Here is a 13,000-nt window from a genome sequence, read left to right on the forward strand (position 1 = left end):
GAGACAAGACTCATCTCCGCGTCCAAATGTGCTCACATTGATTTTTACCCATTGATTTTGTGATTGTCTTATGGCCTGCCCAAACAGTTTCACTGTGAGTGTATGGACAAGTGAGTGTGTAGGTCAGTGCTAGTGTTGTGTGTAGAAATAGAGAGCTGGGCGGCAACCAAAGAAAAAGCAGCCCCATCAGTCTTGGTAATTGAGTTTTACTTTGCCATTTAACGCAGTGGTTTGCTGTGACCACGAGGAAACTTTTCTATTTTGCATTTTGTTTTTGCATTTCCCGACAAGCTTATTGACTCAAGGACAGCCAAGGCCTGCTGAATTCAAAACAGCAGACGCTAATCTAAGGCTGGTTGTGTTAATAAGTTCTCGCATAGTCTATCAAGGTTCTTGGTCAGAAAATGAAAAGAATCAAAAACATTTTTTTCAAATGGTGGGACATAAAGTATATAAAAATGCTACTGCAGCATCAAAGCATCTCAAAGAGGCTTTGATTCAATCTTTGCTCTTATTTAGTAATAGAAACCTTTCCTGACAGCCTGCTTTCTCCTGTCTTCTTCCTTCCTTTTTCCACCTCAATCATCCATTTCTCCATGCTCCTCCTGTCCCTTTGTCCTCTAGGTGTAGCCGAGGTGATAGTTCTGGTGGGAGGGCGTCAGGCTATTGGGATGAACCAGCGCTCCCTGACAGCAGTCACCTGTTTTAACCCTCAGAACAGTAAGTGGTACCCGCTGGCCAGCCTGCCCTTCTACGACCGCGAGTTCTTCGGTGTCATCTCGGCAGGAGACAACATCTACCTGTCAGGTGAGCTAATTCGCCTTCTCCAGCGGCACAATTGTAGCTTTCCTGTCACGGTCATATAGTGGCCCAGAACAGGACAGTGTGTGTCATCAGTTTATCACACTGTAGTTGTAAAAGTTTATCCCTGCACCGGAGAACGTTTCATATTAAAATATGACTGGTTTAAATGAATCATGTTCAGAATTCTCTATTGATTGAACTATCTCACCAACTAATGGACGGATTGTCAAGTTTTGTACATGTTTTGTACAGACAACCATGGACTCAATGATTTTCTGTCTTGTTGTCTAGCCGTATTGTAACGTTAACCTTGGTGTTTTTTGTTTGTTTTTTTGTTCTTTTTCATGAAATGTTAGATGGATTGAAATGAAATGAAAAGATATTCCTATTCTCCTCAGGACTCTCATTTAGTGCTATCACCAGACTGGAAACAGTGCTTAGTGGCAGACAAAATTGTATAATGAAAGCAATGCAAAACTGAAACTGCCAATTTAAGGATTCAAGTTTGTCCAGTGCTTTTGTGAACTGCATGGCTAAATACCTGCAAACAGGTAGCGTTGTCATTGTGAATATGTTGGCATAATGACGATAGCATTTAGCTCAAAACACTGCTGTACAGCCTCACTGCAGACATGTTATGGACTCTGATAACACTGATATAACTCATTCGCCACAGTTTTCTGACTGGTTTTAAGAGAAATACACCATAGAATTTCTGCTTCTTTTGGTAAAAATCACTTTCATCATTATGACAAAAGTGTCCACACTTGACATTCATAGTCTCTTAGTGAGAACATTTTAACTCTATGGCAGATAAGATCCCAAAAACTGGCGCTACCTGGTCCATCACTGCCTACTTGCGACCTTTGAGAAATTGAGTTTTAAATGGGTGACTGCCCTCAAAGCTTACTCATCCACCGCTTTGAAAAGTCGCTCAGTCTAATGTCTTTCTTTTCATAAGAGTCCCTTTTGTATAAAATGTGTCTTCTACTGTATTTTACCTTCGGTGGACCTTTTTTTTTTTTTAACTTGACTTGTCTGGCTTTACAGACATTGCAGTGTTCTGCAGTTTATTTTGTTCCATAGTGGCACACTGTGCACTCTGTGACTCCCTCTATGAGACACCTTTAAGTTGCTCCTCCAGAGGTAGACTGAATTTCTCCCTCCATGGTTCATTTGTGTGAGAATCCTGCACGGTGCTCAGACCTTGACATTGCACCGTGGAAATGCAGCAGGATTTGTCCTGCATGTACCTTTCCTCTCCCTCTTTTCATATAAATGTAAATTTGTGTTTGGGCATTGGAACAGGTCTGCATGTGTCCGCTGGGAATCAGACAGCCAGTGGAGAAATCAGAGGTGTTTTAGCTAACCAATCAACGGGCTCCGGTCTACAACCTTGCTCTCACCCGGAGCAGGGTCATTGAGACACGGCTGGTGTTACATGTCAAACTACACAGCTAACAGGGCTGCTTTGAAGAGAGCTGAAACAAGTACAGTTTTGATGACCGGCCAGTTGACTAGCCAACACAACAGTAAAAACAACTTTCAGTTTGTTAGGTCTGCCCAGCTCACTCAGCAACACCTTATTTTTAAACTTAAAAAAAAAAAAAAAAATAGGTGAGGAGATTTCAGCTCTGAATAGACCAGTTTGAAGAAAGGAAGAAAAATCAGTTTTAGTAAAAATTATCCAAACACTTGATGCACTTGATGAACAAAGTTTTCATTTATACATAATCTCCCTTTTCAGCTTTATACTGTAGTTATTTGTTCCAAGAAACTCTAGGAACTAAACTAGGAGCGATGATGGATTCAAAAACAGCGGAAATTGAAATGCACGATGAAACTCACAGCAATGGTCAACCTAAATCTCACCTTAATCTTTTTTCTCTGTTTGAATCCCAGGGTAAGTTCCTCAAAAGGTTCTTTGTTCCCTGGCAAAGTTCCTAATCACCCTATACCCACTTCAATGACCCTTATACCTATTTATTTCAGGTGGTACAGAGTCTGGTGTGATGGTGGCTGACGTATGGTGCTACATGTCCCTGCTGGATAACTGGAATCTGGTGTCCCGGATGACGGTGGCTCGCTGCAGACACAACAGCCTGGTGTATGACGGCAAACTCTACACCATTGGGGGACTGGGCGTGTCAGGCAACCTGGACCACGTGGAGAGGTAAGAGTCAACAGCAGCCTCCAAACAAAAGACACCTCCAGCAGCCCCCGGCAGGTGACTGCACAGTCCCATGTAGTTCTAACCCCAGTCTCATAGACATCTGAGAGCACATGTATGGACGGTTCTGGAAAAGTAGGTGGATGCTGAGCAATCCAGTTTGAGCAAATAAATATTCACACTGCACAGCGAAACACAGCAGATGGTGTGGCATGCAGTAGTGTGGTGCAGCATATTGCAAAAGTGGTCGGACAGGTTTGTTAGCATTTTCTGTGAGAGCACAAGGTGCAGAGGAATGAATCTGAGCCGGAGCATATTAAATGGTCACAGCTGTGAGTGTTGTTGTGGAGCGACAGAGCGCCTCTTACTTGTTTGTGAGTGGACCATGAGTGAGAGGATTTGCTTTCATAGAGCAGAGTGGAGCACTCCGTCCGATTCCATCCACTTCAGCATCGATACATTCATACTCTTCATTTGAAGGTTGTCTGCTGTGGCCCATTCAGCTTGGTCTTCTCATTTTTCCTGTGTTTTTGTTGAAATCCTTCAGCATAAAATCAGACATAGACAATGTCCTGGTGCAGTAGAACAAATTCCTAGTGGCATAAAACATGAATAGGGATTGTCCAGATTTAATAATCCGGTTCATCCGGCCTGACTTTTGTAATACTCCTCCCCATTTCTTATTTTTCCCTGTAACCTGGGCTGAAGAATGAATTTCAACAGAGAGCGAGAGAGGGAGGGGGGCTGCCTCCCCTGCACAGCAGACCGAGATTAACCAAAGCAATCAAAAGAACATTACTGAGTATATTAGAGCAGGCCGCTGCCGCTCATTACCTAGCAGCTCAATTGATCTCCAAAGCTGTTCGCAATGCACAACAGTCCTCCAAATGAAACAGCCTAATTTGATATTTCCCCATAATGCTGCCATACAGTGTCGTTATGACAGGGGGGAGATGGAATTTTTGCCCCATAATGGAAACGCATTTGATTCCTCTGTCTCTGAGCTGCTTAATTTGAGAGCTGCTGGTGCATCTGGGGCATTCACGGCTCCAAAGAAATCAGCGTCTTGTCATGTGGAGTGTTTGTTATGTGTTTCTCTGTCTGTGCCCTTGTGTGCATTTTTGTGTAATCATGAAGCTTCTCCAATGCCCTCAGCAACTGGACTCAATTATCAGCACCGTAAAACTTTAACCTACTTTGCCTCTTTCCAAGAACTGCCAGAGGCCTCCTCTGCTTGGTATTACTGCCCTAGTGCTGCACTATCGACGGTTGTTGCAGCTAGGGAGAAATAACCCACACACCAAACAAAATGGTCGTCTCTTAATAGTTAAGGAGAAAATGCACAGTGGTCAGACTGAAGCAAACCATTTGTAACATGAGGTCAGGGTCGCATTTACCGGCCTTATTTAAAAGCAGGTCTCTCAAGCCGTTTGGGCAAATTGTTGGAGAAGTCAACAGCCTTGTTTCTAAGCAACCCAAGCTTTTGTTTTTCTCAGAAACTGTTATGTGGTGAGGGTTCATGGAGTGTTGTAAACTCCATAGACTTGTGGACACAGTTAAGTCTATGGAGTCTACAACCATGTATAAGGCAGGCTGTTATAAGGCAATACTAAACTTGCTTCCACCAGACCTTTGCGGCAATGGTAACTTCAGAAAGTTACCATTACCGCTCTGACACATATTTGTTGGACTCTTTCTATCTATCTCCGACATCAGTGGTGAAAAAGGGCTTTTAGGTATGCTGCTACTGCATGGATTTTATTGCGGAACCATTTGTGCTGGGGCAGCTGGTCACTCTAGGTGTTTTCAAAAATAGATTGATTGAGTTGGACCAAGGTACATCAGGCTGTGGATGCTGTGACTAATGTCCAGGACACAATGACCTGAGTCTTATTTTGTATATTCATGTTGTGATCTGAAATTGTACTTTCTCCAAGTGTTATGTGTCTGAAACTTTGTCTGTTATGCAGCTGCCTGTCTTGGCCAGGACAAGACATTTTTTAATCTCACTGATGCTTTTTTCCTGGTTACATACATACATACATACATAAACATCTAAATATTAAAGGAATGAAATGATTAAATACAAGAAGGTGTGTGCATTTAGAGAGGGCACAGACACAGCTATTTGTATAACTAGCATGTCTGCTGATGTATTATTTTGTACTGAAGATTGTTTTGTGGTCATTTTGTTACGATAATGGCTACAAATGTATTATTCATTGGTTCGGATTTACATTTAAGATGTGTTATTTGGATGGTGTGCCTTTTTCCTGTCAAATCGTGTTGACCCTCTTTGAATGCTTTTGTTATTGACTCTGTTGATGAACTGTAGATTCATCAACTGGCTGACAGTGTGAGCTGAGGGATGTCTAACTGTATTTAACATGAGGAAGGTGAGAGCTGTTACATAGTTAAGATTGGACATATTCTACAGCTTAGAAATAAAACCTTTTTGTGTTTGCAGTGTTCTCTGCAAAAGTACTTTACCCTAAAGTTAAGGTTGGGAGCAGGAATTTCCTTATCTTACATTTTCAATAAGAAACATGTTATATGCTTGTAGCAAGTTTAGAAATTCAGATATCAGTCTATATGCCTTAAGGGAGGAAGTACATCATTTCTTTGGCGAGCCTGTGGAGCAAAGCTGATGTGGTGGGTTATGGATAATTTATGATCAAAGTGTTGTATGAAATATACTGCTATGAACATCGATGTCTACCTCAGACATGTACGTATGACATGTAAAGCAATGAAGTAATCAAGTGAGACACCACCGATGGCTGTCTTTGTCACATACTACAAGAATACATCAGCAAGCCTCAGCTGAATAATCCCATGTACCAACCACGTCATGTATATTCTCTGTCCAACCTGAAGCAAGACCTCTCATCTGTGTGGAAGAGAGCTAAGGATTAGGGCCAACAACTTTAACACACAGCTGTCTCTGCATCACTTCACTTCATCTCTTAAAGATGAAAAGTATAATTCATCAGCAGCTAAAAGGACCTTGACTCACTCCGCTGCAGCCTTACTTACTGGATGACCATTAGCCCATAATAATTAATGCTAGCAAACAATAGACAGATGCTGATATATAACATTACATTACTGAGTAAGTTAGCTAACTATTTGAATCTTAGGCTACTACTTTTTTTTAGCATTTACCATCAAGCCATAGCAGCTTCTAAACTGTTCACGAATAATTAGATCTCATGTTATGTGATGCTATACAGGTTTGAACTCAGAAACCACTGAATTTATTCTGAAAATGGTCCACTTAGTTCTTACTAGTAACAGTTTTGCATCTGGATATACACTTTTGCCTTGCGAAGGAATAATGAGCAATTTCAAACTTCAAGCAGGCAGCTGGTCTGCTAAATCAAAGGACAGGTGCTATAAATCATATACGACCTTAATGACTTGGAGAAGAGCTTGACAGATGAATAACAGCAGTGTATTTCATAAGACTCATAAACAGCAGTTTATTTAATTGTTGGTAAAACCAGTCATACTGACATATCTTTATCTTGAGTTACACAGGTTATTTTATAACCTTTACAAGGTTTTCACATGAACATAAAGTAAATCTCAAAGCTGTTGAAGATTATCAGATCTTTTTCAGGCCATTTCTGAAGGCATTTGTTAATATCTGCTTTGATAAATGAGTCCCATTAACTGCTGATCCTTTATTTTGTAGCTAACCACCAGATTTGGCAGGTGCGGCTCTGCTGTGAGACACAGTTGGCACTCCAGCAGCTCTGCGTTGTTGGGCCAAAACCCTAAAGATAGTAGAGACTCCAACAGGGAGGCAGCCAGTCCACAGCAGGACTAAAACATGGCCAGTGGAGATAAGGGAACTGTTAGTCAAGTCTTTTTTGTCGCCTTTGCAAGAGGAGGAAGAACTGCACAGGTCTCAAGTGCAGTTGTAATATGGAGAGCTAATAACATTCAGAAATCATTAGTCACTGCATGTGAATGGCTGCCTTGTTTGATATGCAGATGGCTGCTGGGGATTGTATACGAAGGCTGGGGAATGGCATAAAACAATGCAACAGCCAGAGCTGATTTGCTCTGCTCATAGAGTGATTGATGTGGAGATTGTTTACACGTGCAGCCAGTCTCATCGTGTGTCCGTCTGCATTTCTGTGCATACTTGTGTGTTCCCATACTGATCTGCGTGTTGAGTATATGTACATATGTGTGCCTCTCTACACGCACTTGTGTTTATTTGTATGTCTGTATATCAGCCAGCCCCAGTCAAGGTTTCTCACCTTCCAGCTCTGGCTCTCGGCTCCCTACCTCCTAATTTGCAGTCCTTCCTGTCTGCCTGACTCCCCCATCTCTCCATCCATCTCACTGAGGGTTTCACGCTCCTAACCGTGAAATTCACCCACATTCACAATTATGTCTTCAATCAGAGCCATCTCAAAGCTAGTAGGATGCAGCCTTTCTTTGGGAACTGCAGGAGGTCCAAATCAACACTCGGAGGACTGAGGCTTATTCCTGTCTCTGCTCACTACACTAATGACTGACAGATTTTTAGGGATGGGAGCAGTCGAGGTTTGGAGGCTTTTAACTTGCAATCAGGTACCCTGGGCCTGTATACTCCTCAGCATGTTGATCCTTTGGCAAACCAGATATTGAATAATTCATGGGTGTCTAATGATGTGTCAATCACAGATGGTTTTGTTTTATTTATTGCACACTATGCACAGGTTTGTGCGTCCTCCAAGCTCTATTGCAAGTTAATATTGCATGCAAGACTGTTAGCTACATGACACTGAGTACAGCAACTAGCATTTCTCATCAGGGATGCTGTGCTGTTTGGCTAACAAGTCTGGAGGAGAGAAGAGCAATTTGCAGAGATCATGTTCTCTGGCTTCTTTATAGCTTTTCAAACTAAAATGACCTTTTATATTGCAATACATAAAGATGTACCCGTAAATTCTGTGGTGAAAGCTCCATTGTTCATGTGCAGTTTTTCAGGTTCATTAACTAGCACATTTGTTGTTGTTGTATAAGCGTCCCTGCACTTTACCACTCCGCTGTGTGTAGTTGTTCAGGCGTCAGTATCCTCTGATGTCCTGATTTTCAGAATTGGGTTTTTTTTCCATCCCCATGAAGGTTGTTGAGCTCCTCTACAGTGGTCAGCCTTGCTTTGACTTAACCAATATCTCACTTTTAACACAGCCTTCCTCCATTTATGTCTTCAGTATTATTTTTTCCATTAAATGGTGTTATGTGACCAACATAATGGGCCGTTAATCTGATGCAGGAGGTGAATCGTAATGTCTCGACCTTGCAGAGGAACACTGAATGGCTCCCAGGAAATTTCATCAACTCAACCATGACCAAGAAGATACTGCGAAATGGAAATTCCAGTGGGAGGTTTCGTCATGTCTCACGCTGCACACAGTTGAAGTCCTCTGTGGGCTGCTCCATGAGCTGACAGGTCCTTAAGTACTTAATGTTCGCGGGTGGTGTGCACGCTGGGTTCCCAGTCACCCAGAGAAAGGTCCCCTTCTGTGGGACACGGGGGGTGGCAGAAACCCCACATTGCGCTCATAGAAGGAAAAAGGCTACAGCTGCTCTTTGAAAATGCTATAGGTGTTGATGCATGGGCCGCCTCCTGGATCGTACCCTGATGGGGATCTGCTTCTTTTGTCTGCAGGCAAAAAGAAGCTGTCACACAGCCATAAAGAGGAGGTCTCAACCAGTCCTGCCCATTCAGACCTACTCTGCTCACACATAATACCATTCACCACCTAGATCTTACTCTCCGAATGCAGATGCATTTCAGACGCACACAATACATGTATATAGGCAGCTCGTATACACATGCAACGCAGTGACTTGAAGATGGAGGTCCTTCTTTGTCCATTTCAGCTCCCTGCCCAACAGCACTCTCTTTTGGAGACAACGGGGAAATAATCAGCAGGGAAATGATGCTAATAACAACGGAGCGCCCCATCGCTCTGCAGCCCCGGGTGTTCAGGACCCTGAAAGAGTCAAGAAAGAAGGAATGAGAGAGAAGAGGAGCGAGCCAAGAAGAATTTAACAGCACAAAGCCAAGGAGAGACATTGAGAGGAGAGTGTAGATGCAGCAGCCCCCAGGTGGGCCTGTGAGCTCCGCAGTCAGTCGCACTGGAACCAGTGGGCTCATGTGAAGATATTCTTCTCTCCCAGCCCCTCCAGCTCCTCTACAGCGATAATGAACTGAGGGGCTGCTGTGCATGCCTTTCATATGTGTATGTGTCCGCAGACCTGTTTCAATGCACTAGGTCAGACAGTGCCTGGGGCTAGTTGTGGAGGGGTGGGGTGGGGTTGGGGTGGGGTGGGGTTGTAAGGGGTTGTGGGGTGGACAGCCGGCCCCAATAGCCCTGCAGCATGGCACTGTGGTCGCGGACAACGGGCTCCCGGAGCCCTCCTGCAGAGGCGGTTCCCCCCTGCCGAGCTAATCCCCTGCTCCTCAGGATTAACCAGCTTCACAGCGCCGGCCCCTACTGCGCTGTCAAGGCACCAGTTCACACTCCAACCCTGCCCCTGTCACCACCATCCCGTTCCTCCCCCCCCGCCCTCACACTCACATACACTTCATTACTCTTCTGAAATGTCAGTGTTGATTTTCACGTCTCATATCTCTCTCTCTCCATGTCCCTTGCTATCCTGCTCACTCATTCAATGCACATGTTATAATGTACTACAAATCCTGTTTACTCATGTTTACTCGTCACACAGCTAACCATTTTTCGAAAACGTGAATTTATTTTTACTGCCGCTCATGCATAGGTTTCCTTTCATTCCACCACATTCAGAAAATGTTTTAGCAAACTCTTGAAATTTGTTCGAGTTGTGTAATCCATTGCAGTGAACATCAGGGCTACAGTATGTTTTGTCAAAGTTAGGTATGAGGTAATGCAGTGCAGGCTTTTTAAATGAATATGCCCTCAATAAGAGCTAGTTCTGACACGATTAGTCAATAACTCAATTCATTGACCAACAAAAAATGAATTGCCCTTAAGTCCAAGATGTGTGTACATACAGCAGGTTCTATCTTCTCAAATGTGAAGATTATTTGCTTTTCTTGTTTTTTTCCTTACTTTTCTTCTGACATATTATACACTAAACAATTATGAGTGCAGCGCTAATTCTGCTACCGCAACATTGACAACAATAAAGCAGATTTGATGTTCACTATCACTGAAACTAGTTTCAAGATTCTAATTGAGCTTGAAACGTTCAAGTGTACATGATTTGCAGTGAAGGAGCTAAAAAAGCACATTGGTATGATGCCTTGACTGAGCAGTCATTAGTGGCGTGATTAAAATAGCCATGCTCCACCTGATTAGTTCATTTAAAACGTACTCTACCAGCTTTTGTGATGTGCGTTGGAGAGAGAGAATCCTTTTAACATTTTTTGTGTGTTGTATGTTTGTCATTTCCTAGCTCCATGTTTCTCAGTGATTTTGAGGTTTGAGGGCTGAAAGAGAGTGGGCCCAAATCAGGCAGGTCATCACATTTCTCTCATATTTCTCTCTCTCTCCATGCCTCCTCACCTCTCTTTATCCTCGCCCCCCCGAGTTTCCTCTTTTAACCACAATCTCCATCCTCTCCTGCAACTTCTGTCCCATCGCTTCCTCCCTCTGTCTCTCCACAGTGCTGATTAGGTGTTCAGGAGATGATGGGTGTATTTGGGGCCTGCGAGGCTGGTGATGTCAAATCTGTCTGACATGCTCAAGCGAAGACAGTGTCTCCTCCTCATTGTCTCCTAATGGGGCACAGAGGTCTTGACGACATGGTTGTAGATGAGACAAAGTGGGTGTGTACATGCTTGTGTGTATTTGTGACAGTTATAGAGAAACATTGGTGAGCAGCAGCAGGTGTGCCCCGAGGATGGTATCAAGGATGGTATCAGGCTGCAGGTAATGAGTAGTACGAGCTGCGTGTGTGCTTCCGCCTCGTTGATAAACGATGGGCTGGCACTTCGGACAATTTCCAACCTTTACCAACAGGCAAGTCATTTTTCTCTCTCCTTTCTGCTTCTGTGCCTTTTTCTATCCTCTTTTTCCTCTTTTTCACCCTCCACCTCTCTCTGTCAAAATCACACAGTCGCACACACATAGAAAATTCCTCTTGTATCCCGTCTTTCTCTCCCATATCAGGCTGCCACCCACTCATTCATGCAGTTAGTAAGGTAGTGGCACAACATTGTTGGCTAATTATCGGTAGTTAGGATGTGACAGATGCAGCGGAGATGGTTGGCAGTTAGTTTGCCCCCACACATACGCACACATACACATCCACAGGAGGAAGCAGCAACTGACCTTTAGAAAGCATAGCCCTCGTAAACCATAGCAATATCCAGACACCACATCTCGCCAGCACCCAGGGAGGATTCAACACCGGAGGTGGGAGGGTTACTTGTTATATATAGATATGTCCTGTGTGTGTTTGTGTGTGTGCACCCAAGGTGAAGGTGTTCACATCAACAAAATATAAGTACAGTTGCTAGTGCTATTTTCAACTTTTGCCTGTGCAAACCGCTAAACGATTTAATTTGTTTTATGTGGAAATGGGTATCATTTATTAATGGGCCCATTAGGGAGGGCCAGTAGGACTCCATCTTGCTGACGACCCTGTTTTTTTCTTTCTAATCTTTTCTTAACTAATTTATTTATTGATTAAGCTTTTTAAAATTCATTGTCTTGTGCTTTTTTAATGACATTTCAGTTGTTTGGTGCTTATTAGCAAATTTTGGCATGCTAACATACCAAACTAAGATGGTTAACACAACATTTTACTTGTTTAACACTAGTAAGTAAGCATTGTTATTTTGAGCATTAGCATCAGCCTCTAAGCACCTCTGCACCTGAGTTTAACCACACAGAACCACTGACATGGCTGTATAATCTTCATCTTGTTTCTTACAGCCCAAACTTATGTGCGGTAAGCGTGAAGGAAACTTAACGGACCCTTCTTAATGAAACCTTTTTGTGCCACTGTTTACATACTAGCCAGTGGTGACTTAAACCATTTTGTTGCAATAGACAGCAGTAACATGACAATTTATAATTTTCTGAAAAGACACAAAAATCCCACAGCTAAGCAATCAAACCTCAAGCTTTAGCTGCAGCCACTTTCTTGCTAGCAATTTTTGTGTCAATTTTAATTTTAACCCACACACCCATCCCCTCCCACTGCCACTATACCACCACCCCACACCCCACAGAGCTGCCCTACATGGCTGCTATCAACACAGGGGCTTACTTTGGTAATGAAGTGGGGTCTCAGTCTTCCATCTCCCGTCTAGTTTTGAAGAGCACGGAGCAGTAATTGGTGTACGACCTACACTACCGGCAGCACTCATGTCCCCTGTCCTACGTGACATTCCCATCCAATTAAATCTGGTTCCACACACACACACACTCACACACAGACCCGTTAAAAGAGCACACACTCACTGTTATCATAAGTTATCTTCCCGATTGTCTTTCAAGGTGCCTTTTTAAGTTTACACTAGTGTTGTGCAGCGTTTTTGCAGTTTATCTTCATACAGGAATATGTGGCTGTGGATAATACATACATGGACAGATTGTTTGCTCACCCAAAGAGGAAGCAGACTTCTGCTCTGAATGAGTTCATTCAGAAGGATTATGGGTAAATCTGTATGGCCAGTGGATGGGTTGCTCTGTCTCACAAGGATTAGCTGAAGGTGACACTGAGGTGACAGGTCTGTGTCCATCTGTGTTTGTATGTGCTGCCATAGTCTGGTGTGTGTGTGCATGCGCATTTATGCATGGCGTGTACACTTATGTCTGTGTTATTAGCCTGAAATGTGCTGTAATCCATCACAGTTAATGAGTTGTGTGTGTATGTGTGTTCTCCTGCAGTGATGGCGATGGAGTGTGTTTTGTGTGTGTGTCTTTTGGCTGACCTTGACTTCAATCTGTCAGATGAACACACTCCGAGGCTGTCCATACGGAGAGCAAGACTCCGTCAGATCCCCAGATGTCATTGCACACAATC

General features: G+C 43.3%; 1 protein-coding gene across 6 annotated transcripts in view; it reads left to right on the forward strand.

Moving 5' to 3' along the window:
* The window catches only part of LOC124050385 (kelch-like protein 29), a 191,324-nt gene that overhangs the window by 157,866 nt on the left and 20,458 nt on the right, over nt 1–13,000 (forward strand). For all 6 annotated transcript variants that reach the window (XM_046372859.1, XM_046372860.1, XM_046372856.1 and 3 more), the window contains 2 exons: nt 625–807; nt 2,797–2,977. In XM_046372859.1, the coding sequence (XP_046228815.1) occupies nt 625–807; nt 2,797–2,977 (364 nt within the window). The remainder of the gene's footprint in view (nt 1–624; nt 808–2,796; nt 2,978–13,000) is intronic.

This window comes from Scatophagus argus, chromosome 19 (genome assembly GCF_020382885.2).
Source record: "Scatophagus argus isolate fScaArg1 chromosome 19, fScaArg1.pri, whole genome shotgun sequence".
In the NCBI taxonomy this organism is placed as follows: domain Eukaryota; kingdom Metazoa; phylum Chordata; class Actinopteri; family Scatophagidae; genus Scatophagus; species Scatophagus argus.